Source organism: Scyliorhinus canicula, chromosome 11 (assembly GCF_902713615.1).
Source record: "Scyliorhinus canicula chromosome 11, sScyCan1.1, whole genome shotgun sequence".
NCBI classification, from domain to species: domain Eukaryota; kingdom Metazoa; phylum Chordata; class Chondrichthyes; order Carcharhiniformes; family Scyliorhinidae; genus Scyliorhinus; species Scyliorhinus canicula.
Genome location: NC_052156.1, coordinates 21,188,648 through 21,214,285, shown reverse-complemented (window position 1 = coordinate 21,214,285; position 25,638 = coordinate 21,188,648). Strand labels below are relative to the sequence as shown.

The 25,638-nt window shown below is 49.3% G+C and overlaps 1 protein-coding gene across 2 annotated transcripts in view; it reads left to right on the top strand.

The window, feature by feature from the left end:
- The window catches only part of LOC119973898 (interleukin-17 receptor C-like), an 87,166-nt gene extending 62,449 nt beyond the window's left edge, over positions 1-24,717 (top strand). For both annotated transcript variants that reach the window (XM_038812486.1, XM_038812485.1), the window contains exons 15-19: positions 469-516; positions 2,784-2,841; positions 7,193-7,288; positions 19,954-20,007; positions 21,667-24,717. In XM_038812486.1, the coding sequence (XP_038668414.1) occupies positions 469-516; positions 2,784-2,841; positions 7,193-7,288; positions 19,954-20,007; positions 21,667-22,343 (933 nt within the window). In that variant the 3' untranslated portion in view covers positions 22,344-24,717. The remainder of the gene's footprint in view (positions 1-468; positions 517-2,783; positions 2,842-7,192; positions 7,289-19,953; positions 20,008-21,666) is intronic.
- Positions 24,718-25,638: the final 921 nt, after the last annotated feature.

Below are 25,638 nucleotides of genomic sequence, written 5' to 3'. Positions count from 1 at the left end.
CTGGTTCCTTCATCAACACCTTACAAACACTCGATCCCTACCACCTCGAAGGATGAGGGCAGCAGATTCATGACAACACCGTCACCTGCAAGTTCACCTCCAAGCTACTCCCCATCCTGACTTGGAACTATATCGCTGTTCCTTCACTACCGCTGGGTCAAAATCCTGGAGCTCCCTCCCTAACAGCACTGTGGATGTACCTACATCACATGGACTGCTGCAGTTCAAGAAGGTGACTCATCACCACCTTCTCAAGGGCAATTAGGGATGGGCAACAAATGCTGGCCTGACCAGAAATGTGCACATTCTGTGAATGAACTAAAAAAATAAGAATATTCGATATGCGATGAGTGGGAGAGGTTCCTCCATTCAGAAATGAGTAATTAGGGGTTCACGCTGAGGAATTAGATACTTTTTTGCATCTTTGTGACTGTTACTAATCTCAGTTTTCTTCCACGGTTAATGCAGCTTGACCAGAAGAAGCAACTGGACTTTGTTTCCCAAGACTGCATTCAGGTTGGTGTGTAGCCTTTTAATACTGACTGGAATCGTTCTAAAAGTGTTTTCGAGGACAAATGGATTGCCTGGTTTAGAAATGCATCTTGTAGACTGGAAAGACCACAGTTAGCCTCAGCAACAGCACAATCAACTGGAAGTTAAGTGAGGGACAGGTCTGGTCTTGCCTGTGATGTCCCCCCCCGCCCCCCCCCCCCCCACCCCCCCCCCCCCCCCCAGTGGTCACTGAATGGCTCACACAGGAGGACAGGCCCCTTGGGCAACGTGCCAGAATTCTGCTGGTGTTTGAGGATCGCACCCAGCACCTTCAGGAAGTAGAAAAGGAAACACCAATTCAAATCAGGAGTGAGGGATTACTGTTAAAAGACACCTTTTTATTCTGTCCTGACAGATAAGATCTGCATTACGGAAGCTATAGTTCCTGTTTATTTACCGATCAATAACATGCAAAGCTCCAGGCAGTGCAGCCTTCCCGCAACCACTTACCTTGTCGCTTGGAATTCTGGTTATTCCAGTTCTTGCCATGTTAATTTAACTTCCGCAATTAACTTCTTGGATCTAATACTCTCCCCAAACCAATAGCCAGCACTAGAATATTATGATTATGATGCATAAACCCTCCACTAATGTGAATTGAGAAGGATTTGTTTATAATAGCTACTGCCTGGTGTGTGTTAGGTCTGTCTTTTTCTGATCCATTCTATTGAGGCTGAATAGTAGAAATATCTCTTCATCAGAGTGCAAGGAAACAACAAGGAATGTGCATTTATATAAGATACTCTCTGCTGATTCTATGGAGAAACAATCTTAGCATTCTCTCTTCCGACAGAGAACCAGAAGGATTCAAAATATTAGCGCTGCTTTCTCTCCTGATAGATGATGCCAGACTGCCAAGTTTGTCCAACGTCCTCTATTTCTGTTTCAGATTCCAGCATCTGCATTATTTTGCTTATTAAAGTCGCCACAGTCCCGGATGACCAGAGGCTGCTTTCCCCTTTCAGGGGGAGAGCTGACTGGTGGCGATTTAACCTGAGGATCGCCACACCCAAAGCAAGGGGGCAAGGTTGAGAAGGGGGGGCCTTCATGAATAATCTTAGCCGGGACAGGGATTGAACCCGCACTGCTGGCCTTGCTCTGCATCACGAACCAGCAGTCCAGCCAACTGAGCTAAACTGGGCCTCCCACCACAGGAATCCATTTTCTGGCCAGTGAACTGGGAGTTGGCCTGTAAATTCACTGCCTTCTGTAAGAATATGCACTGCAGAAGTGAGCAGGGTCAGGATGGGTAATTGGTGCCCAATGCCTGAAAGTTTTCAGTGTTGAAATGATTCTGCATCAACATTCCAGCTAACAGAGGAAGGAAATTACATACATTCGAAAATTGATACATTTCCATAAACTATTAACAAGATGGAATTCCTGTGCTGGGTCGGAATGCTTTTTATTTATTCATAGGGTGTGGGCTCTGCCAACATTTATTACCCATCCCTATTTGCCCTTGAAATGAGTGGCTTGCCAGATCATTTCCAAGGGAATTTAAGAGCCAACCAAATTGCTGTAGATCTGGAGTCACACCTGGTGGGCCAGACCAGGTAAGGATGGCAGACTTCCTTCTGAGGTTTTAGAACAATCGGCCACGGTTTCACGGTCATCATCAGATTTTAAATTCAAGATTTTTATTGAATTCAAATTTCACCATCAGCCACGGTGAGATTCAAACGTAGGTCCCCAGAGCAATACCCTGGACTGATGTTTTAACTAGGATTAAGTATTTTCTGGAATTGGGCATGAACCCATGATATTCGGACTTTGGGAAGAGTCAAATGCTGAGCCAAGGCTAAAGCGGATACTGAAGTTTAAAATATTTTGAACTAAGTTGGAGCTGCCCTTTTACCTTGTAGAAGATACACTGCAGCAACTTTAAGGTTCCTTCGATAGCACCTTCCAAAGCCTTGACCTCTTCTACCTAGACGAACAAGGGCAGCAGGCACATAGGAATGTCACCACCTCGAAGCTCTCCTCCAAGTCACACAACATCCTCATCTGGAATTACTTCACCATCCCTGTAGCTGGATCAGAATTCCGGAATTCCCTCCATGAAAGCACAGTGGGTGTACCTAAACCATGTGGATTACAGGGATTCAAGAACGTGCCCTCCATAATCAGTTTGATGCCTCATCCAAAAGGCATGGGATAATGTGTGCTAGAAAATGGCAACCGTTATCAACTCATGACCAAGCTGACCTAATACCGTTTCTATCTTTCAGGTCTGGCGATCAGATGTGAAGTTCTCACCCAGAATCACCATCTGTCCTTATGAGATGTGTAAGTATTGTATAATTTATTGATAGCTGAATGTATTGCATCGGTAACAAATTTGGATGTTCTTTTCACTGAAATCAGCATTTTGTGCACCGGGATCATGCTCAGTCAATCTACATTTTAAAAACAATGGCATTTAGTGGGTATAAATGAGGGAGGGAGTGTCACACAGGACTTCTGGTATGACCAAGACATCAAGTAAAATAGCCTTTTGTGTCTCCTGATATGCAAGTAGAACCAGAGAAGGCTGTTGTGACAATAGGGTGATTATGGTAGTGGACTCCAACAGTGGATATAATACATTCCACTCTGTACTTCATGGGGTCACCTGACCTGAGGGTCGAAGGGCAGATAGCACATGTACAGTAGGTTGCAACAAATCTAAAGGTGCTTTGCAGTTGTTTGTTCATGTTCTGAAAATGTGTTATTAACAAAGTTAGTTTATAGCAATGGTGTCAGTCATCCTGAACCTTAAAAACAAGACAAAACAGGTATATCAGTTGAAGGATGCAGTAAACATATTTGGGTGCACCAGTAAAAGATCTGCTTCCCCTTTCAAATTTCATTCAACTGACCCAGCAAGATGCCTCTTGCTCCAAATCGCTTCCATCTTTGTTTTTCTCTTCTGCTGAAGCATTGGTGCTGCTGATGGCAATTCGATGGATTCCAGCCATCCGCTGCCACCTTTCTTTTCAAGCCAATATTGGTGCATGAGTATAGGTGGCATCAGGAAGGTTTCAACCACAACAGGTGTCACAGCCGGGGCCAGTCCTATTCTCACTCGTTGTTTCACACATGGATACTGTGGTGAATGTATTCACCATAATGCATGCATGATACTGTGGTGAATTATACTGCATTGTAATTCACACTGTATTGCATTGCGTTGTATTATGTCCTTGTGGGCTCTGTATGTCAGCCGTTGCGCGGCTCTGCCCATAGGGGGAGATGAGGAACTTGTACTGGGCTTCATCCTTGGCTCCGCCCATGGCTCCTCCCACTAACTGGAAGTATAAAGTGCTGCAGCCGTAAGCCTGCTCTCAGTTCCTCTGGTCGCAGGCTGGCTCAGTTGTAAGACTATTAAAACCACAGTTTATTTCCAATCGTGTGTCTAGTGAATTGATGGTCACATCAGATACCATCACCTGTGGCCTAGGACCTGGAAGTGGCGATATGAACTGCTTCCAGGTACTGTACGGTAACCCCTGGTATGGCTCCGCCTCTGGCTCCGCCCACAACAGGGCCCTGTATAGTCCGGCCTCTTGTGGGCGGCATTCATCTGTACCACTGACTCTGGCTAGGCAAGTTCAGGACGAATAAAGCCTACTGTTCACTCGCTCTCTCTGCCTCACTGTGAACTGAAGATATATCAATTTATTAGTCACCGACAGCATTACGCAAGCCGTTCTAAAGCCAGACAAGCCTCGGACTCGACGCACGAAGTCCGAAGCCAAGGAAATTTTCGAACACTGGCTCAGATGCTTCGAGGCCTAACTCGACTCCTCCACAACGCCTCCCAGAGAGACTCTCAAGCTGTGACACCTCCACGCCCGGGTGAGCCATCGAATCTCGGTAATGATCGAAAAAGCGGCCATGTACGAGGCGGCGGTCGCAACTCTCAAGGCACACTTCGTGAAGCCCGTAAACGAGGTGTTCACCAGACACCTCCTCACTACTCACCGTCAACGCGCCGGAGAATCGTTGGACGAGTATCTGGAAACCCTGACCCTACTTGCGAGGAACTGCAGCTATCGGGATGTGATGGTGGAGGAACACATGAACTCACAGATCCAGGACTCCCACGTGGCGGGGGTTTGCTCGATCTATATCAGGCAACGCCTGCTGGAAAACGGGACCTCCGACCTGCGAGAAACGGTAAAGCTAGCGACCTCACTAGAGGTGGCCTACCAGAATCTCAGCGCATTCCCTGCGGGCCAGGACACCCTCGTCATGACCCCTGTCGGACCCGACTACGTCGCAAGCCTGTGCTGCGTGTCTGCCAGCCCAGTCCGGGGAACCGCAGTGTTACTTCTGCGGCCAGGGCCAACACCCTCGGCAGCGCTGCCCAGCCCGCACAGCAACGTGTAGCGATTGTGGGAAAAAGGGGCACTTTGCTAGAGTCTGTCTGGGCCAGCCTAAGGCCCAGAAATCGAAAACACACAAGGCCCGACCCATGGACTCGCAGCCCCACAGACACCGCAATGCGGCTGCATGCCTGCCCGAAACGTCCCCGTCAGATGCGTCATCGGCATCGTGCGACTTGTGGAGGCCGCCATCTTGGTCGCCGGCCCCAACACCGACTGACACGTGCGACTCATGGGGGACGCCATCTTGGCCCCCGGCACCGACCGACATGTGCGACCGAGGGGGTGGCCATCTTGGTCGCCATCTTCGCCCCAGCCCGACACGTGCGACTCATGGGGGCAGCCATCTTGTGACTCTACCGACCACACAGACTTTCCGCAGCTGGGCGCAGTCACCCTCGACCAGTTGCAGCCAAAACAGCTGAAGAACTCCATGATGGTCGTCAGGGTCAACGGGCACAAGACCCCCTGTCCTTTCATCTCCGGGAGCACAGAGAGCTTTGTCCACCCTGACACGGAACTCCATCTCTGGGGTTTCGCTTCCATCTTGGCTGAAAACACCGGGACCAGTCCTTCTCTGGAGGCACATGAGGAGCCATAATACCAATCCCCTGGTTGAGAGGGTTCAGCTGCTGCACGCCAACCCCCAGTACGCTTACATCGTGCACCAGGACGGACGGCATGATACGGTCTCCCTATGGGACCTGGCGCCAGCTGGTTCCCCCGCCAATGCGCCCCCCCGTCTACATACCCCCCCCTGCCCGCTGCCCACCACCACTCATAGCGCCCCATATGCCCCCCTGGGTCTCCTGTATTGTCCCGTGCCGACACTGCCACCACCCATCACCCCCACACTACCCCCGCACCCCAACCGTTTCCGACATCCCGGACTGAGGCTCAAGCACTGGACACAACGCCCCTGGAGTCACCACCGGCGACAACTGTGCCCGCCGCACCGCCAGAGCTGCGGAGGTCGAAGAGAACGATCCAGCCTCCAGATCAACTGAATATGTAATGACCCACCGCCGGACTTGATTTTTTTTAACAGGGGGTGAATGTGGTGGATGTATTCACCATAATGCATGCATGATACCATAACCTGGGACCTATGACCTGGAAGTGGTGATATGAACTGCTTCGAGATACTGCACTGTAACCCCAGTATGGCTCCGCCTCTAGCTCCGCCCACACCGGGGCCATATATAGGCCGGCCTCTTGTGGGCGGCATTCATCTGTACTACTGACTCTGGCTAGGCAAGTTCATGACTAATAAAGCCTACTGTTCACTCGCTCTCTCTGCCTCACTGTGAATTGAAGGTATATCAGATACTTCAGCAGATTTCATTCGCTAGAATTCGGGAGCTGGCCCTGGTGTGAATCCTGGGACATTTTTGGCACCCTTACTGATCTTTGATGGAGAATAAAGTGAGGATTGTGCATCCGATGCTGTTCTGTGCAATGCATATATATAGGTGTCACACTATCAGATATATCACTTTCATTTCTTTTTTTTAATAAATGTTTTTTATTGGGTTTCAAGAAAGTAAATTTACTGTTATGTACACTAAATAGAATACATATATACATAGACGAGAAGGGAACACAGACAAAAAACAAAACAAACAACAACAAAACAAAAAGTTAGAATAAAATAACTGGTGGGGTATTATGTGCTAGCTCAACAACAGCAGTTCTGTACAATTGGCAATATTGTTTTTAGCACATAAGTAGGCATCTGTTTGTGTGTGGGGTGGGGGGACTGGGGGGTACATATACATTTGGGCGCCGAGGAAACAATTGGTGTTGTCGCTTGCTTCTCCTGGACGGTTTTCGCTGCCGTTGTCGTCTCACAATCATCTCCGCTTCAGCCGTTCGTCCCGTCTTCCGCCCGGATTTTCCTTGTTCTCTGCTCCTATAGATGCCAAGTTTGTTATTGTTTCCCGTGCCCTCCTTCCGGCTGTCATTCCCTTGCCTACCCCCCCGCCTCACTCGTTCCCCTCTATTGTTCCCTGTCTCCTCCCTCTTCCCCCCTACCCCCCTTCTGCTTACTTTCATTTCTAACTTTACCAATGACACTGGCTCTACATAGAGGTACAGTTAATTCTTCATTACAATGCAGGTTGCAGAAACCCTGGTCCGTGCATTCAACCCGTGGCATAATGAGTGGGATGGGGAGGTCACTATGACTTTATTATGTAAACTCATCTGTATTGTCATCTGCTTTCTACCAATGCATTGTAGATTTGCTGATGCCTTATTTCTGTTTGCAGATGCCAGAGAGCGATGGACTCCCTTTCTGTTATTATTTTTGATACTTTTCCTAATTGTGATTGCCACAATTACTGTCAAGACACAGCTACTGAAAGGTAAGGAACAGTCATTCTGTAATCCAAAGTCTCCAGACAGGAGACCTGGCAGTTTTAAAGTATTCTGTATGAATCTCACATTTTTGTCAAACGCAAGCAGAGCTCTGAAGACAGCACTTTCACCCTCAGGCTTGAGTCCCATAGCAAGATTTAAACACCTAACATAGACGGAGGTTCTAGTGCAGTACCGTACTGACTATTGGATAAGTTGTTAAAGTTGCATCCTCTTATCTCTGGGCATTGAAATACCACGGTGCAAATCCATGAGGAACAAGGTGTTTTCCCAGTTCCTAGCCAACGTTCTTTCCTCACCAAAGATCCTCACCAAAAAAAGGCAAACTTACTGGTCATTCTATGGCTATTCGTAGGACGTAGCTGATATTGAATAACAGCTACATGGGACTCCGACAACAAAAAGCATTGCACTCAAAATAATTCCTTGTGCAAATGGCTTTGAGGCATTTCAAAAGCTTGAAATCTACATGTGTCTTCTATCTGTGTACACTTCCTGTGATCTTTTTGCATTCTAAATTCTGATGTGAACATTTATCATGGAAATAGCCGAAGTAAACTTGTAACCCCCCCCCCCCCCCCCCCCCCCCCCCCCGCGAACCCCCCCAACCCCTCCGATTGCACACAGCTGCCCGTAGGAGGCGCCAGTGCTAGCATTGGTGGGAGGGCCATCATAGAGCGGCAAGTTTCTATTATAAATGTGGACTTAAAATAACTTAGAAATGTTAAAAGGAAATTAAGGACAGAATGTAGGGGATGTGCCAGAACACCGCAGCACCTCTGACCCCCTCTAAAAGACACCCGCCAACGGGGATCCAGGTCGCAGGGTAGGAGTCACAGCAGGCCATCTCCTGCTGTACCGTCTGGGGAACCACCTAGGCATAGCATTAGGGCCCGTAAGGCCAGAAAGTTAGACACCAGTTAAGTTGGCACGGGTGCAGGCCACAGTTTAGTTATCGAGGCTAGGGCATAAATCTGTGTATATTTGTTCACATTAAATAACTGTTACCACCATTACAACCTGCCTCGGTGCTCTGTCCAATGTGAGGGGTGGGCTGGTCCGGGCTGGCCAGGGAGAGGAAATGGGCAGACATTGGGAGGGGAAATGGACGGACCGTATTGGTGGCCAGGGTTCTCTCCCCCCCCCCCTACACCTGACTGTCCCCACCACCGCCACCCCAGGCGTTTCAATAGGGCCGTGTGATGGAATGGCCAGCTCACATGCAGGGGTCACCCAGGTGGACAGTGGAAATTGCTACTGTAGGCAGGAGTCAGACATTGTCAAATGATGTGGAGCACCAGTGCTCATTGTAGAGCGGGTTGTCATCATCCTCCATGGTTCAGACCCACTGTTACTGTCAACCCAGGGCCTCCACCCCATAGTGCGACTGGTATATATGATGGAGGGAGTTGCAGCAGGGGGGCTTTGGGGAGTGAGGGTGTGTGTGAGGGTGTGTGCGGTTGGGATGCAGTGCCTCTGCTCCTGGCCAGTCTCTCTCCTCCCCCCCCCCCCCCCCCCCCCCCCCCCCACTGCAGTCAGTGAGCCTGGAGGCGATCGGAGCTTCCCATGCATGTTGGCCCTGGCGCACACTTCATGTGGCTTCCCGTACCTGCCTGGGCCCCATGTCCTGCCCATCCTCGCCCTCCCCACATCCTTCTCATTCGACGAGGCCTGGTCTTCCACCTTCACCAGCACATCGCTCCGCTGCTGCGCAATGTTGTGGAGGATACAGCAGGCTGCCATGATACGGGTGGATCCTCTCAGCATCATACTGGAGGGCCCCTCCAGCGCGGTGCAGGCACCTGAACCTCATCTTCAGGAGGCCGACCCCACTGCTCGATCACGGAACTGGTCGCTGTATGGGAGTCGTTGTAGCGGGTCTCTGCATCGGTCTGTGGCCTTCGGTTAGGTGTCATCAGCCACGACCGCAGCGGATAACCCCTGCTGCTTAGAAGCCAACCCCCCTGCCGGGAGGTGGGGGGGGGGGGGTCTCAGGCATTTCAGGAATCGTCAAGTGTGCCAGCATGAAGGAGCCGTGCACACGGGTATTGGGTGCAGACGTGTATGATGCACAGCTGATGGTCACATATCAGCTGCACATTCATCGAATGGAACCCCTTTTGGTTTGTGTACAGTGGCCTGTTATCTGCAGGTACCCGTAGGGAGACATGCAGCCCGTCGATCCTCCCCCCTCCGGATCTGGGGCACCCTGGCGATGGCGGCGCACCCCGCTGTCCGGGCATCCTGTTGGGGTCGGTCTACATTGAAGTGGATGTATTGAGCTGCCTGGGCATATAGGGCCTCCGTGATGGCACGGGTGCACTTGCGCACCGAGATCTGTGAGATCAGGGACAGGTAACCACTCGGCGCCTGGAAGGACCACGTGGCACAGACTTTCAGGGCGACCGCACCTTGACGGCCACCGGGAGCGGTTGTTCTCCCCCATGCCCCCGTGGTGGCAGGTGTGCCATCATCTGGCAGATATGTCACAATGTTTCTCGGCTTAGCGGGAGTCTGCGATAGCATGCCCGGTGCAACAGCTCCTCGAATGACAGGTGGTGCCAGTACACACAACGCCTCATCCGGCGCCTCCTTGGCACCTCCTCCTCGGCATGTTGGGCGGTTCGCCATCCATCCTGGGCAGCTGTCTCCTGTTCCTCTGCGGCATACTCCACTGCTGCCCGCTCCGCTGCTGCAGCTCCCTCCTCCTCCTCGAGCAGCGTCCGCTCTTACAGCTGCAGGGCATCCCCCAGGGCTGCAACAACTAGAAGGAAGGCCACTGTTGCTGGTTGAATTCCAATATCCATTGTATGCAGGGGGTGAAAGGCCAACATGTTAGCATGGTGTGTACCCCCATGCCAACCAGGTCCACCGGGCTACATGGTGCCACAGGCACTTTCAGCTCTGTCCCTGCATGTCCCTCCTCGCCCAATCCCTGCACCCCTGGCCCCGTTGGTGGCTGGCACCGTGGGGGCCTCTGGCCCTGGCACCTGTTGCAGATGTCAGGGGTACTGTCAGTTGGCACCGCCTTTGCCAGGGGTATGCACCACGGCCCCTGTATGGGCTGTGGGGGTGTTGCCCTGGGCTACCGGTGGGTGGCGGCCAGGTTGGGGGGAAAGTGTGGCAGAGGTGTGGGGATGGGGGTGGGGCGGAGGATGGGGGCACCCAATCGGCTGGTGTCACTCTGCAGAACAAGGTGCCGAAATGGGTGGCCAGTGGGGGCGTGCAGCAAGATGGTCGCGGTAATGGTGATCTGTGCCCAGCACCGCCCAGTCCCGTAGGGAGTCACCCCGGCCACTCGGCCTGTACCACTGTTACCCCCCCCATTCCGCCGGCCTTGGCAGGACTCCCCTCAGTCCAGCCCGGCAGCCCACCGTTGCGCCTCTCTGTATCCTACCTCCTCTCTCTCCCTTATCAGCCACAACGCCGGTTTGACGATTTTTAAAGGCACAAGTGAACCGCGCCGTCGGGAACTCAGCCTAACGGAGGAAGAGATTCGTGGAGGACCCGGAGAATACCAGGTTGGGCCTACTAATGATATGCAAACAGTGTTTACTGTACGTGCATTCCAGTACGCATTGACACCGCTGTCAAGGTGACAGAGAATCGTGATTTTGCGTCAAATCAGCGCCCGCTGAGAATTTGGCGTCAGAACCTATTCTCCACCCAATCGCGTTTTGCGATTTTGGCGTCGGTAAACCGGGAATCCTGTCCAATAGGTTTTGAAAATCAGGTGAAGTGTAAAGTACTACAACACAGAACAAGACAAGCTTTCGAAATGCGAGAACCATCTGAAAACAAATGCCATGTATAAGTGGAAAAGCAATGTAAGATGGAACTCTCAGCATTGAGTCAAGCAGGAAGAGCCTCTGATCCTATCGTAATATATTACTTATTTTTTCCAACCTAAGTCTTCATTTGTTTTGGAGTATGATCGTGTTATAGTTCTCTGTATCCTTTCCAATTTCAAATCTGCTCTGTACATGCCAAGATTGTGGCTAACTATAACCGTGTCAAGAATTCCACGGTGGGCCAGGGAGAAACGTAGCTGCAACTGGGAGGAAATAACGTCTGGATTTATCAGGACATCGGAGCCGAGTTGGCAAAACGGAAGGCAGGTTTCAACAAGGCCAAGCTGGTGCTGTACCAGCGGTAGATCAGGTTTGGGGTGCTCTACCCGGCGAAATTATGGGTGACGTTCGGAGGCCGGGAGTATTACTTCGAGACACCAGAAGCGGCCGAAGACTTCATTAAGGAGCATAAACTGGGGGAGAACTGAGTGGACAATACTTGGGAACCAGGGTGCTGGCACTATGTAATGATCGGGAGCATGTTTGAAGTGGGTGTAGTGATTGGGGGATTGTGGTGATATGATTTGCATAGCTGTCTGCCATTGGTGCAGAACACCAGCTTACCATTGGCCCTGGTCGATCATGTGCCTCTCGACCGATTGGTTGAGACCAGTCATGTGACAGCTCTCCGATTGGTCGAGTGGCTGAGTTAACCACGCCTCCATACCGAGGTATAAATAGTCGGAACGCCCGCCGGTCGTCCATTTCATTGTAGTCAACCGCAGGGCTACGTTCTAGCTTATTAAAGCCTAACTTTTGTATAGCAACTCGTCTCTCGTGCAATTGATGGCTCATCAATTTAATAAGCTCAGATTTTTGAAGATGGAGTTCCGGATCAAGCCCGAATGCCTCCGCATCAGCCCGCAAACTCCGAACTCTGCAGAAATTTTTCAACATTGGCTGGCATGTCTCGAAGGACACCTGGAGTCTGCAAACAGCCCCCCCACCATGGCACAGAAGCTTCACATCCTCCACTCCAGCGTGGGTATAGCAGCCTACGCGATAATCAAGGAAGAGAAAGATTACGATGCCGCCATGCTAAAGCTGAATGGACAATTCCTTAAACCAGTCAACAGATTATTCGCCCGACATCTGCTGGCCACCAGACAACAGCTCCCCGGTGAGTCATTAGGCCAATTTTACCAGGCCCTCACCATCCTGGGGAGGAATTGCTCCTGCCTCGCAGTTTCAGCTACGGAGCACATGGAACTGCTGATCAGAGACGCTTACGTGGCTGGGATGCAGTCCCCCGCTATCTGCCAACGGATGCTGGAGTAAGACGACCTCAGCTTAACTGAGGCACGGACTCTCTCCACCTCCCTGGAGGTCGCCGATCTAAACGCCCGCGCCTATGTCCCCAGCCGCGCTGCGCCACCCTGGGCCTCCTGGCACGCTTCCCCACCGCCATCCGCCGCTCCCGACCTCCCTCAGGCCTGTGCCGCGGGACGCCCCGACAAGTCCACGGGGCCCCGCTGCTACTTTTGCGGGTTCGCGAAACACCCTCGCCACGCTGCCCAGCCCGCTCCGCCCTCTGTAAGAGCTGCGGGAAGAAGGGCCACTTCTCCACTGTCTGCCAGGCCAAAACGGTCGCTGCGGTTCCGCGCAGTGACCAGGGATCCCGACCTCCGGGCCCTCCCGGTCCCCTCCTGTGCGCCGCGCAACTCTCTCCCCCCCGGGCCCCTGCGCCCGACCAGCGCGCCTCTCTCTCTCCTCCGGGCCCTCCCGGTCCCCTCCTAGACGCCGCACAACTCTCCCCCCCCCCCCCCCCCCGCCCCCGGGCCCCCGCGCCTGGCCTGCGCACATCTCTCTCTCCTCCGGGCCCTTCCGGTCCCCTCCTAGACGCCGCGCAACTCTCTCCCCCCCCCCCCCCCCCGCCCCCGGGCCACCGCGCCTGGCCTGCGCGCCTCTCTCCTCCGGGGCCCCTCCAGCGCACCGCGCTACTCTCCGCTCGCCACCCCCCGGGCCCCTCATCCTCCCTGACCTTTGCGCACCGGCACTCCTAGGACTCGACTTCCAGTGTAACCTGCAGAGCTTGACCTTCCAATTCGGAGGCCCTATACCCCCCCTCACTGTCTGCAGCCTCGCGTCCCTCAAAGTGGACCCCCCCTACTTGTTTGCTAATCTCACCCCCGATTGCAAACCCGTCGCGACACGGAGCAGACGGTACAGCGCCCAGGACCGGACCTTCATCAGGTCCGAGGTCCAGAGGTTACTGAAGGAAGGGGTCATCGAGGCCAGCAACAGCCCCTGGCGAGCCCAAGTGCTGGTGGTCCGGACTGGGGAGAAAAACCGGATGGTCATCGACTATAGCCAGACCATCAACTGGTTTACGCAACTGGACGCGTATCCTCTCCCCCGTATTTCCGCCATGGTAAACGATATCGCGAAATATAAAGTCTTCTCCACTGTGGACCTTAAGTCCGCTTACCACCAGCTCCCCCTCCGCGCGAGTGACCGTAAATACACTGCGTTTGAGGCAGATGGGCGCCTCTACCACTTCCTTAGGGTTCCATTTGGTGTCACAAATGGGGTCTCGGTCTTCCAACAGGAGATGGACCGAATGGTCGACAAGTACGGATTACGGGCTGTGTTGTTCCTCGTGTCTTAATAAAGCTCGTAGTCTCAAATGTGGAGAAGATGCTTTATTGTGAATTCGTTCTCTCTTCAGAGCTTAACTTACGGCTATCTCAAATGCTGCCTGCTTGTGTCTGTGTGCTGCTTTCAGTTCTGCCTTCCGTGAAGTGTGTCCTCACTTCCTGTCCCGGTGTATTTATAGCTCTCCCGTGCTCCCTCTAGTGTTTGCTCAGTTGTATTGCATCTAGTCAACTCTACGCTCACCACATCCCCCTTTTTCTCTTTACATATTTTCTGTACATCGTTAAAGAAAATTGTACAAAACAGTTACTTATGATATGTGTATCTATACAAGTGATGGTGCTATTGCATATCTTACAAAGCCAATTGATATTTATGAGTCCAGTCAATAAAAACATTTATGAGTCCAAAGTTGAATAATTTGTTCAGAGTTTTTTCTTTTGTTGTTGCTGACGTGGTGATATTGATATTGCAAATCAGTTGTGAATGTTGTTGGTGTTCCTTGTTATTTTAAGTAACCAATGCGTCATCCCGAGGTGTTTGCATGGTCGAACCACTGATGTTGACTGACATGGACTTTTTTCTGTGCTTGTGGTATCGATTTATTATCTCATCCGCCTTGAATGCTGGTGTCCCTGCTTGTTCTGGAGCAGATGTGAGTTTGTGCGATTCGTTGTCATCCCATGGCATGTTTGTAGTCTTGTCATTGTTTTGCAGTGTGCTGTGGCATTGTCCTTCATGTGCCGAGTAGTACCATTGTGTACAAGTCGTTGTTTCATTGCTGTTGTGTCTGTCGTTCCTGTCTTTGTTGTTTTCGTTGCCGTTCTTGTTGCTGTTTTTGTCGTTTCAGTCTTTGTTGTTGTTGCAATCTTTGTTCCTGACTTTGTTGTTTTCGTTGCCGTTCTTGTTGCTGTTTTTGTCGTTTCTGTCTTTGTTGTTGTCGCTATCTTTGTTCCTGACTTTGTTGTTTTCGTTGCCATTCTTGTTGCTGTTTTTGTCGTTTATGTCTTTGTTGTCGTCGCTAAATATATATATTGTCTGGGCCAGTGGGAAGCCAAAAATGTAATAAAAGAAAAGGAGAGAAAATTTTTGTTCTCCCGGCTGCTACTCATATCACCAGTTCTCCCCCCTCCGCCCCCGGCTCTTGTTGATCCCCCCCCCCCCCCCCCCCCGGCTTCTTTCTCCGCAAGGGGTAAATGTGGTGATATGATTTGCATAGCTGTCTGCCATTGGTGCAGAACACCGGCTTACCATTGGCCCTGGTCGGTCATGTGCCTCTCGACCGATTGGTTGAGACCAGTCATGTGACAGCTCTCCGATTGGTCGAGAGGCTGAGTTAACCACGCCTCCATACCGAATAGTCGGAACGCCCGCCGGTCGTCCATTTTATTGTAGTCAACCGCAGGGCTAAGTTCTAGCTTATTAAAGCCTAACTTTTGTATAGCAACTCGTCTCTCGTGCAATTGATGGCTCATCAGGGATTCTCGCCTTTTATTGTGGGAGGGGGGTTTCTGTTCAATGTTGAGATTGTAAGGAGTTGTAGGGGTGAAAAGTTTATGTGGGGATGGATGTTCCCATCCCCCTTCCTGTTTTATGGGACTATTTGTGTTTAACATCTGTTTGTTTGCTTTTGGAGAAAGCTACCTGGAGAAGGAGAAGTCCTTGTTTGGGTGGGGGAGGGTAAGGCCAGCAGGAGGCCTTCTTTTTTGAGCTGAGGAGTGGGGGGGAGAGGGAGGGGGAGGGCATTAGGATGTGCCTTTGGGCAGGGGCAGCCACGCTAGCTGGTTATGCTGGTGAACGGAGGTGAGGTGGTGGGGGAGAAGGCCAAGGGGGGTGGCCAGGGGGAGGGGGGAAAAGGGAAGTGGGGGGGGGGGGAAGAAGGGGAAAAGCGGGGGGGGGGGTGGTTTCTGCGACACGGCGGGGGTGAGAGATGACATTGTCAAGGGCGAAGAAAGGGGCCATCTGGGATGGGCTAGGTACAGAGTGGAATTAAAGGGGCAGGAGTTAAGTGGGGAAGATGACGGATGGTAGAGGGGATTGGAGGCGCAAGCCTCCGGTAAGGTTGGTAACGTGGAACGTCCGGGGACTGAATGGGCCGGTTAAAAGGTCGCGGGTGTTCGCACATCTCAGGAGCTTGAAAGCAGGGATTATCTTTTTGCAGGAGACACATCTCCGTGTGAAGGACCAGGTTAGGTTAAGGAAGGGGTGGGCCAGGCAGGTTTTTCACTCGGGGAGTGGCGATTTTAATGAACAAAAAAATGGGATTTGTGAGTGCGAAGGAGGTGAGGGATCCAGTGGGAGATATGTGATTGGGGTTTTGGAAGGGGCACCGGTAGTGTTAGTAAATGTCTTTGCCCCAAATTGGGATGATGTGGGTTTTATGAGGGGGTTGCTGGCAGCAAACCCGGATTTGGCCACGTACCAGTTGATCACGGGAGGAGATTTTAACTGTGTCCTGGAGCCGAGGGTGGATAAATCAAGCCCCAGGTCGATGGGAAGGGTTCAAATGGCAAGGGAGCTGGGGGGGGGGGGGGGGGGGGGGGGGTTGTTTATGGAGAGCATGGGTATGGTGGATCTATGGCGCTTTCAGAAACCAGGGGGAAGGGAATATTCCTTCTTTTCACACGTCTATAAAGTATATTCGAGGATTGATTACTTTGTAGTGAGTCGGGAGATTTTGGTTGGGGTGGAGGGGGCAGAGTATGTGGGGATAGTTATCTCGGATCACGCACCCCACTGGCTATATATTCGGTTCAGTACGGGACAAGAGCAGAGGCCGGGATGGAGGTTTGACTCGGGATTGTTGGCGGTTGGACGTTTTTGTGATAAGGTGCAGTTGGTGATTAGGGATTATGTGGAGTTCAATCAGAATGAGGAGGTATCGGCGGGCATTTTTTAGGAAGCACTGAAGGCAGTGGTCCGGGGAGAAATGATCTCATTTATGGTTCGTGCGACTAAGGAAAGGAGGGTGGAACATGACCGTCTAAGAGATAGTGGAGGTGGACAGGGAATATTCGAGACTGCCCACCGTGGAGGGATTGGCGAAGAGGAAAACGTTGCAGGGGCAATTTGACAGGCTGACAATGGGGAGGGCGGTAGGGCAACTGCGTAGGGCAAGAGGGGTGCAAAACAAGTATGGGGAGAAGGCGAGCCGCATGCTGGCACACCAGCTGCGGAGGCAGGCTGCATCCAGGGAAATATTGAAGATCCAGACTGGGGCTGGGGATGTGGTGTCAGAGCCAGGGAAGATAAATGAGGCATTTAGAGAGTATTACCAGGAACATTATGAGGTGGACTGGGAGGAGAGGAGGGGGACATGGGGTGGTTTCTGGACGAGCTGGAATTTCCCCAGGTGGAGGAAGCACAGAGGCAGGCGCTGGAGGAGCCCCTGGGGCTGAGGGAGGTGCTGGATAGTATCAGGGGTATGAAGTCGGGGAAGGCACCTGGGCCGGATGGGTACCCGGCAGAATTTTATAAGGAATTAGCAGCGGACCTAGCACCACATCTGTTGGGGGTGTTTAATGAAGCACTGGAGAAGGGGGAGTTGCCGGAGACGATGAAGCAGGCAGTAATCACACTAATCCCCAAAAAAGGGAACGATCCAGTGGAATGTGGGTCGCATAGAACCATATCACTATTGAACACAGATGTGAAAGATTGACTACGATTTTGGTGGGGAGGATGGAGGATTGTGTCCTGGGGGTGGTTGCAGAAGATCAAACAGGCTTCGTGAAGGGCAGGCAGCTCGCAAGTAATATAAGACAGCTGTTGAATGTGGTGATGAATCCGTCGAGAGCTCTGGTACCGGAGGTGGTGGTGTCCATGGATGCATTTGATCGGGCGGAGTGGCAGTACTTGTTCGAAATTTTGGGAAAGTTTGGGTTTAGGCCAAGATTTGTGACATGGGTGCGATTGCTGTATGTGGCACCAAGAGCGAGGGTGAGGACTGATATGAGCTCACGAAGCTTTGACTTACACAGGGGTATGAGGCAGGGGTGCCCGCTGTCGCCGCTGCTGTTTGCGCTGGCCATAGAGCCATTGGCGATGGCTCTCAGGGGGGTCAGCAGAGTGGCAGAGGATAATGAGGGGACAGAGGGAGCATCGGGTGTCGCTATATGCCGATGACCTCTTGCTGTATGTTTCGGATCTGTTGGAGAGTATGGGAAGGATTATGGGCCTGTTGGGCAGGTTTGGAGGGTTCTCGGGATGCAAGCTGAATGTAGGGAAAAGCGAGGTATTCCCGGCGAATGAGCTGACACAGCGGGCTAATTTAGGGGGGATGCCATTTATGGTAGCGAGGGACAGGTTTAGTTACTTGGGGATTCAGGTAGCGAGGGAATGGACAGGGCTCCATAAGTGGAACTTAATGAAGCTGGTGGAGGAGGCCAGGGAGGATCTTAAGAGGTGGGATACACTGCACTTAACGTTGGCGGGGAGGGTCCAAATGGTGAAAATGAATATTCTGCCGAGGTTCTTGTTTATCTTTCAAACTCTCCCGATCTTTATACCAAAGGCCTTTTTACGGAAAGTGGACACAATCATCTCTGACTTTGTATAGGCGGGGAAGGTGCCGAGGGTAGGGAGGACCCTGCTACAGAGGCAGAGGTAGCAGGGAAGGTTGGCAAAGCCAAACTTGCTTCATTATTATTGGGCGGCGAATGTGGACAAGGTGCGGCGGTGGTGGGAAGGAGAAGGAGTAGAGTGGCTTAGGATGGAGGAGGAATCTTGTAAGGGGTCTAGTTTGAGGGCTATGGTGATGGCAGCATTGCCAATGGCTCTGAGTAGGTATTCAGTGAGCCCAGTGGTACAGTCCACGGTGAATGCATGGAATCAGCTGAGGAGGCATTTTAGGATGGAAGGGATGTCGGTGCTAACGCAGTGAGAATCATGCGTTTGAGCCGGGAGGGATGGATAGGGTATACAGGAGGTGGAGGGAAGTGGGGCTGGTGAAGGTGAGGGATTTGTATTTGGAGGAAGGGTTTGCTAGTCTGGAGGAGCTAAGGGGGAGGGTAGAGCTGCCGAGGAGTAGTGAGTTCAGGTATCTACAGGTTAGGGACTTTGCACGAAAGGTCTGGTAGGGTTTCTCTAGATTGCCGGGATACACCCTGCTGGAGCGACTGCTACTTCCGGATGTGGAAGGGGAGGGAAGAATTGGGGATATATATAAGTGGCTGGGGAAGCAGAGAGGTGAGCGGGTGGTGAAGATCAAGGAGAAATGGGAAGCGGAGTTGGGAATGGAGATCAATTGGGAAGCATGGAGTGAGGCACTGCGAAGGGTAAATGGGACCTCCTCTTGTGCGATGAGCCTGATACAGTTTAAGGTGGTGCACAGGGTGCAGATGACTCGGGCAAGAATGAGTGGGTTCTTTCAGGGTGTAGAAGATGAGTGTGAGAGGTGTGGGCGGGGGCCAGCGAATCATGTGCACATGTTTTGGGGTTGTGAAAAATTGTGAGGATTCTGGGCAGGAGTGTTCACGGTCTTAGCCATGATAGTGGAGGGGGGAGTGGAAACGGATCCTTTGGTGGCGATATTTGGGGTTTCAGAGAAGCCGGAGCTCATGGAGAGGAGGAAGGCCGATGTCTTGGCCTTCGCCTCTCTGATTGCATGGTGACAAATTTTGCTGGAGTGGCAGTCAGTATCGCCACCGGGGGGGGGGGGGGGGGGGGGGGGGGGGGGGGGCGGGTAGCAGCATGGCTGGGTGACCTGTATGACTTACTGCAGTTAGAGAAGATAAAGTATGAGTGAAGGGGCTCAGCAGGGGGGTTTGGGAAAAAGTGGGGGATGTTTGTGGCCGTGTTTGAGGAGCTGTTCGTCGCGGCGGGGGGGGGGGGGGGGGGGGGGGGGGGGGGAAGGAAGAAAATCTACACAAACTGTAGAGTTGATTGTTGGGAAGAATGTTTCCCGGAGTGTTTATTTGCGGTAACCTACTGTGATACAAGTTTGAATAAAATGCGGTTAAAGAAAAACTATAACTGTGTCGATGTTGTCCTCCGCCTCTGTCTAAATATTGATTCTGCCCAAACTCACATAATTATGCTATCTAACAGGATTAGAGGGAAGTTTAATTGTGTGAATATGTAACATGAATCCTGCCTGTATCAATGTATTGCTATTTTCTAAACCCATCTCAGCAAACTTCTATTCCTTATTTGTCGCTATTTTCTTGAGTACCACCTTAACTCAGATTTTTGCTTTGTTCCTCCAGGTTGTATAAAGGTGATCAAATGGAAACCCTTTGAAACAGGTTCTACAGTTGCAGGTAAACCTCTACAAAGGGTAACAGAGGTAGCCATTTTTATTTGTTAGCCTGCGCTTGAAATATATCGAGATATGTGATCCTTGGTTACATTCTCGATGTCCGAGTGGTTGAAATCGGCCACTATACTCTAATTGTGGCTACGGTGGCCTAACCAGAGCTTTCTAAAGGTTCAGCATAAATCCCCCACTTTTGTACTCAATGCCTCTATTTATAAGCCCCAAATTCTGCATGCTTTTCTAAATGCTCCCTCAATTTTGTCCTGCTCCTTTATAAAATTTGTGCACAAAACTGTATGTCCCTCTGTCCCTGCATATTCTTTTGAACAATGCCTTTAAGTCTGTATTGTTGCTCCCCTTCTCACTGTCAAAATGCATCATCTCACACGTCTCTAAATTTCATCTGCCACTTCTGCTAGTCTATCTATATAATGTTGCTGTCAATTATTTTCATCCTCACTGTCACACCATTAACTCATGAGGTTACATGATTGTTATGTATTAAACCATCTCTTTAACTTAAGCTAAATGAGCAAAAATGGAATTGTGACTAGGGTCATGTGACTTTTTGTGAGGGCTGCCCAATAGGCATGGGTGCCTTGGTTACCATGGGGACAGGGGAGCCCAGGTTGAGACTTACTGGAAGCAAGGTGCAAAATGTTGGCACCTGAAAACAAAAGCAAAATTGGCTGAGCTAACTGTGGACAAAGGAAATAGTCACAGCCCTATCACTTGAAATCTTCAGGACCCATCTCTAGATAATTTCCATTTTTAAGTCTTTCAATGACAGGGTTGCTATATCAGCTGGTCATGTCTGGTTTAACTAGCACTAAACATATAAATGTTCGTGGTATACGGATGTTAGTCTGTGATATTGACACAACCAAAGCAGACAGACTTTGGTCTCTCAAGTTTTTGGACAGAAAGGGAGAGAGGAGGTCTCAGAGACAAACGGTTGTGACTGGTGGGGTCAGCAGAGAGAAGGCTGCAGATTCTTTGTGAATTATGACAGGCATTAATCTATTGGAAGCTGGGAATAGTTACGGACTGTAATCCTGCAGAGATGGTGCTGTAATACATACTAATTAGTCATAGGATTATCAATTGCATTTAAGCATTATTAAGGGTTAGGTTTTCTGTAGTTTACACTATTAGTTGCTTACTTGGTAATGTTTAGTCAATGTTGCTTTTGTTAGTTTATTACAGTAAAAGTCTTCAAACTTGAAATCTTGTTATACAATTCCTTTAAGGTGGTCACTTGGAATCCCAGTCTCTGGTTTAAAGTTATCGGCCTCGACAGGGATCTTAAGCTGTCTCTAGAGTGATGCATTATCAGGATCCCCATCTGCCTGTCCAGGTGGACAAAAAGTACCCCACAGCACTATTTGATGAATGGCTGAAAGGTCACTCTGGCCCAGCTAACAATTCTATACTGTCAAAAAAGATTATCTGGTCATTCACCCAACTGCCACTAAGGAGAATTTGCTCTGCATAAATGGTCAACACAATACCTACATAACAATGGTTGCACTTACAAAGAATCAATCCCTTATACTGTGCATGTACATATACATGTAACATTGAGTCTGTGATGGCATTCTATCTAAATTGCGTTTTAAAAAATTATGTTATGGCCTATAATATACTTTTTTGCGTTTTCCAGATTCTTCGAGTAATAGGAATGTCCTTCTTCTCTATTCGCTGGATCACAATCAGTTTGAAAAGTTGGTTAACACTTTTGCGTCTGTCCTGTGCGAACTTCAATTCCAAGTAATTGTGGACCTATGGAAACGTGGAGAAGTGGGTGCCCAAGGTCCCCTGCCATGGGTCCATTCCCAGAAAAAAAAAGTTGCAGGAGAAGGTGGAAAAATCGTCATCCTCCTCTCGAAGGGGGCCAGTGTGAAATACAATGAATGGCTTCAATCCACTGTAAGCACAGAAGCCACATATGACCCATATGACGGATTTATGGCTTCCTTGAACTGTGTTCTTCCTGATATCATGAAAGGACATGTTTCTGGGAAGTACGTTGTTGTCTATTTTGAAGACTTGCAGAAGAAGGAAGAAATACCAGAAGTATTTAGTAACATGCCAATCTACAGTTTGCCAGCTCAACTTTCTGAGTTCCTCCAAGAGCTTGGCATGCCGGCCAACTTCAAACCTGAGCAGGAAGCAACCAGCCATCAGTCAACCATTAGTAACCGTCTTCATGGCGTCATTAAGGAGTGCCAGTTGTGGGAACAAAATCATTTAACCTGGTGCCAGGACAACTGCAAGTCAGAGTGGACTCTTGAAGGACAACAAGGCAATGAGGCAATGGTGCACTATCCACTGATATAAATAGAGATGCTTTAAATGGTCTGAAGATACCATAATGACAATACAACAATGCACTGAGCAAAAATTGTCCCCTGCTGTGTTGCTTAAACACCAGGTGTCTATCCAACTGTGAAAGATTGTGAAAACTAGCTGTACGGCATGCAAACCAATAACTGTAATTCAAGCCTGCTGATGATCTTTGAAACAGATAATATTTTAGTCGATATGGTTGGAACAGCTGAAGTGTTTTAAACCAATATTTGGCAACACAATACTGGAATTCTCTTCAGCTTCAAAGGTGAAGAGCAAAACCTGTAGCAAACCTAACTGAGCTAAAACAAAGCTTCTCATTTTCTGCAATAATTAAATCATGAAATGATTTGCTACTTTAATGAAGGGACCAAAAACAAAGTCAATGTATTCACTGCCAGAGACACATTCTTGTCAAACCAAGATGTGTTGTCAGTCTGGCCTTCAGGTTTTGACCATTTTAAGCACAAAACAGTATCTAAAGCACTGCAGCAGAAGTAGACTTTACTGGAAAAGACTTCAGGAAGACCGTCCTCAGTACCAAACCCCATCCAGTAAGAGTGGACATTCTAATGCAGGAGATTGAGTCAACCTCAGGCACTCAGTAATTTTATAACTAGTCTTTTATGTGTGTGTATATATATATATGTACATCTGTGTAAATACCTGAAATGTTTTGTATCCAGTCTGATCACTCTGATATTGCTTTGTTTTTTTTTCACTACAAATCAGTCATTTGAAACCAGAAACGTTAGCAATGGGGAAAACCCAAGATCATTGTCCTTCTTTTGGATGATCTTCTCTCCACCTTTCTCACATTTCCCTCGAATCATTCTTCCTTCAGCAGCCCAACTATTTGGTTCCATCTACGCTAGTGGAGCCCATTTAAGTGCACAGTCTATTTGCAAAAAGTATTTATTCAGTTATTCACTGAAATAATGTTATTTTTCATGACAACGTTCCGCTGGTTCTCCCAACCTGTAAATTTTCACTTGGCCCTCGTGAGCTGCTGTTTCCAGTTCCAGGCCTATGGACCATAACCTCGTCAATAACGAAAGGGCATAATTTTCAGGTGAAGGGCAGGGGTCTAAAGGGGATTTGAGGAAACATGTTTTCATCCAAAGGGTGGCGGGAGTATGGGAAAGCACCACCTGGGAGGGTAGTAGAGACAGGAAAGCTCACAACCTTTGAAAAAGTATGTGGATGACCACTTTAAATGTCGTAACATTCGAGGCTATGGGCCAAGTGCTGGAAAGTGGGATTAATGTAGATGTAGTGCAGTTTTGCTGGTGCAGACTCAGTGAGTCGGAGGGCCTCTTCTATACTGTACGACTTTATGATTCTATAACTGCTGCCGATAAATGAGGCCACTAACAAAAATGGAAAATGCAGGAAAATCTCATCAGGTCTTTAAGAGTCATCCAAACTCAACGTTAGCTCTGGTCTCTCTCCACAGATGCTGTCAGACCTGCTGAGATTTTCCAGCATTTTCTGTTTTTGTTTCAGATTCCAGCATCCGCAGTAATTTGCTTTTATCTTAACGAGGACATAAGTTTCTCTCAGCTCACTAATTCTATGGTCAGTGGATGTTGAAGTAAACTGCTGCAGTTAGATCTCAACTAGTAAGGAAGTCACGCAATATATTCCCAGTGCAGGGTTCAGAGATGACACGAGGCACCAGACGGGGCGCGAGATGAGGATGGAGTGGGAGGCAACAGCAGATCATCATTTAGGGTTAAGAGTTAATTTGAGCATTCTGGAAAACGTGGAAGTCATAGGAAAATCATTTCTCTACTGGTTTCATTTGCTAAGTTGGCAAATACCTTTTGTAAGATATTTACTGTATTAAGTTCCACTGTATTTGTTTCACTGACCTATTAATTTATTTCACATATCTTATTTATTTCTGGTCATTACTTTGTACATAAAATAACTCCTTACTCAGCCTAATACAAGCTTTCAAAGTGACAAATGAGATGCCTCCCCAGGTTGGATTTGGGAGGTATTCCTCTGGATTTGGGAGAGAATTCTAGAGAACTGGAATACCAACAGCTTGCATTTATATATCATCTCTCACATAGTAAAATGTAGTTAAATTGGCATTATGGAGGAACTGGAGTGATGGTTTGTACAATTAATTCTGTAACTGCTAAAAGACCAATGAGTCACAAGTACTTTTTCAATTTGACTTTTTTTTTTGGACATAAAATTTTTGCATTTTAAATAGAGAGGAATGTTGTCGATTGCATGATACTATGCTTCAATGACTGAATCACTGTACCATTTCTGTTTAATTATATGGAGAAACAATTGCTACTCTTCATGGTTATGCCTTTGGAGCAAATGCAGTTATAGAGCATTACACAAAAGCTGAATTCCATCTCAACTCAATGTCCATGTATACAGTACATTAATCCTCCATGATCCGTGATAAGGATTGGGAATTCTGATTGTTTTAATGGAAGACGGTTGGTGATGGGTAAGAGCAAAGAGATTTGCGAGTTCAAAAGACATTAAAAGCCGCAACTCATTAAAGAAAAGCTAACGATACAAGGTTTACAGCAAGTTGCCGCCGCCGTAATTTCTCTGCCTAAAGCCAGGTTCTCGGTGATTATTCAACAAACCGTGGCAAAATGCTGTGAATCTTTTACCATGGGTCGGCCAAGGAGGTAAGCCATAAGTCTATTTCAACTGGAATTGAGATTGAATCCCATGCTGTGGACACACCCGTTGGCTAGCCAACTGAGCTAACCAGCTCCCCATGGCACAAAGTATACATATAAAAGGGAAGACATACTGGTAAATCTATCTAAAACCTTTGGAGCTCCAGAGTGGGAGTAATGTGGGCAGCATTATGCTCCACACAATTGGAATGATATTGAAGGGCTATAGGGAGTTACTGTGCATATTTATGAAGATGTTGGCTAATACAAATATAAATACAAATACAACATTTTGGAAAATTGGGCTGTTTTTTTACAGCAGAGGCGTTTACAGGATGATTTGGTAGGAGGTGTTTAAAATCATGAATAATAATCTTCATTAGTGTCACACGTAGGCTTACATTAATAATAATAATCGCTTATTGTCACATTTAGGCTTCAATGAAGTTGCTGTGAAAAGCCCCTCGTCGCCACATTCCGGCACCTGTTCGGGGAGGCCGGTACGGGAATTGAACCCGCGCTGCTGCCTTGTTCTGCATTACAAGCCAGCTGTTTAGCCCACTGTGCAAAACCAGCCCTATTAACACTGCTATGAAGTTACTGTGAAAACTCCCCAGTTACCA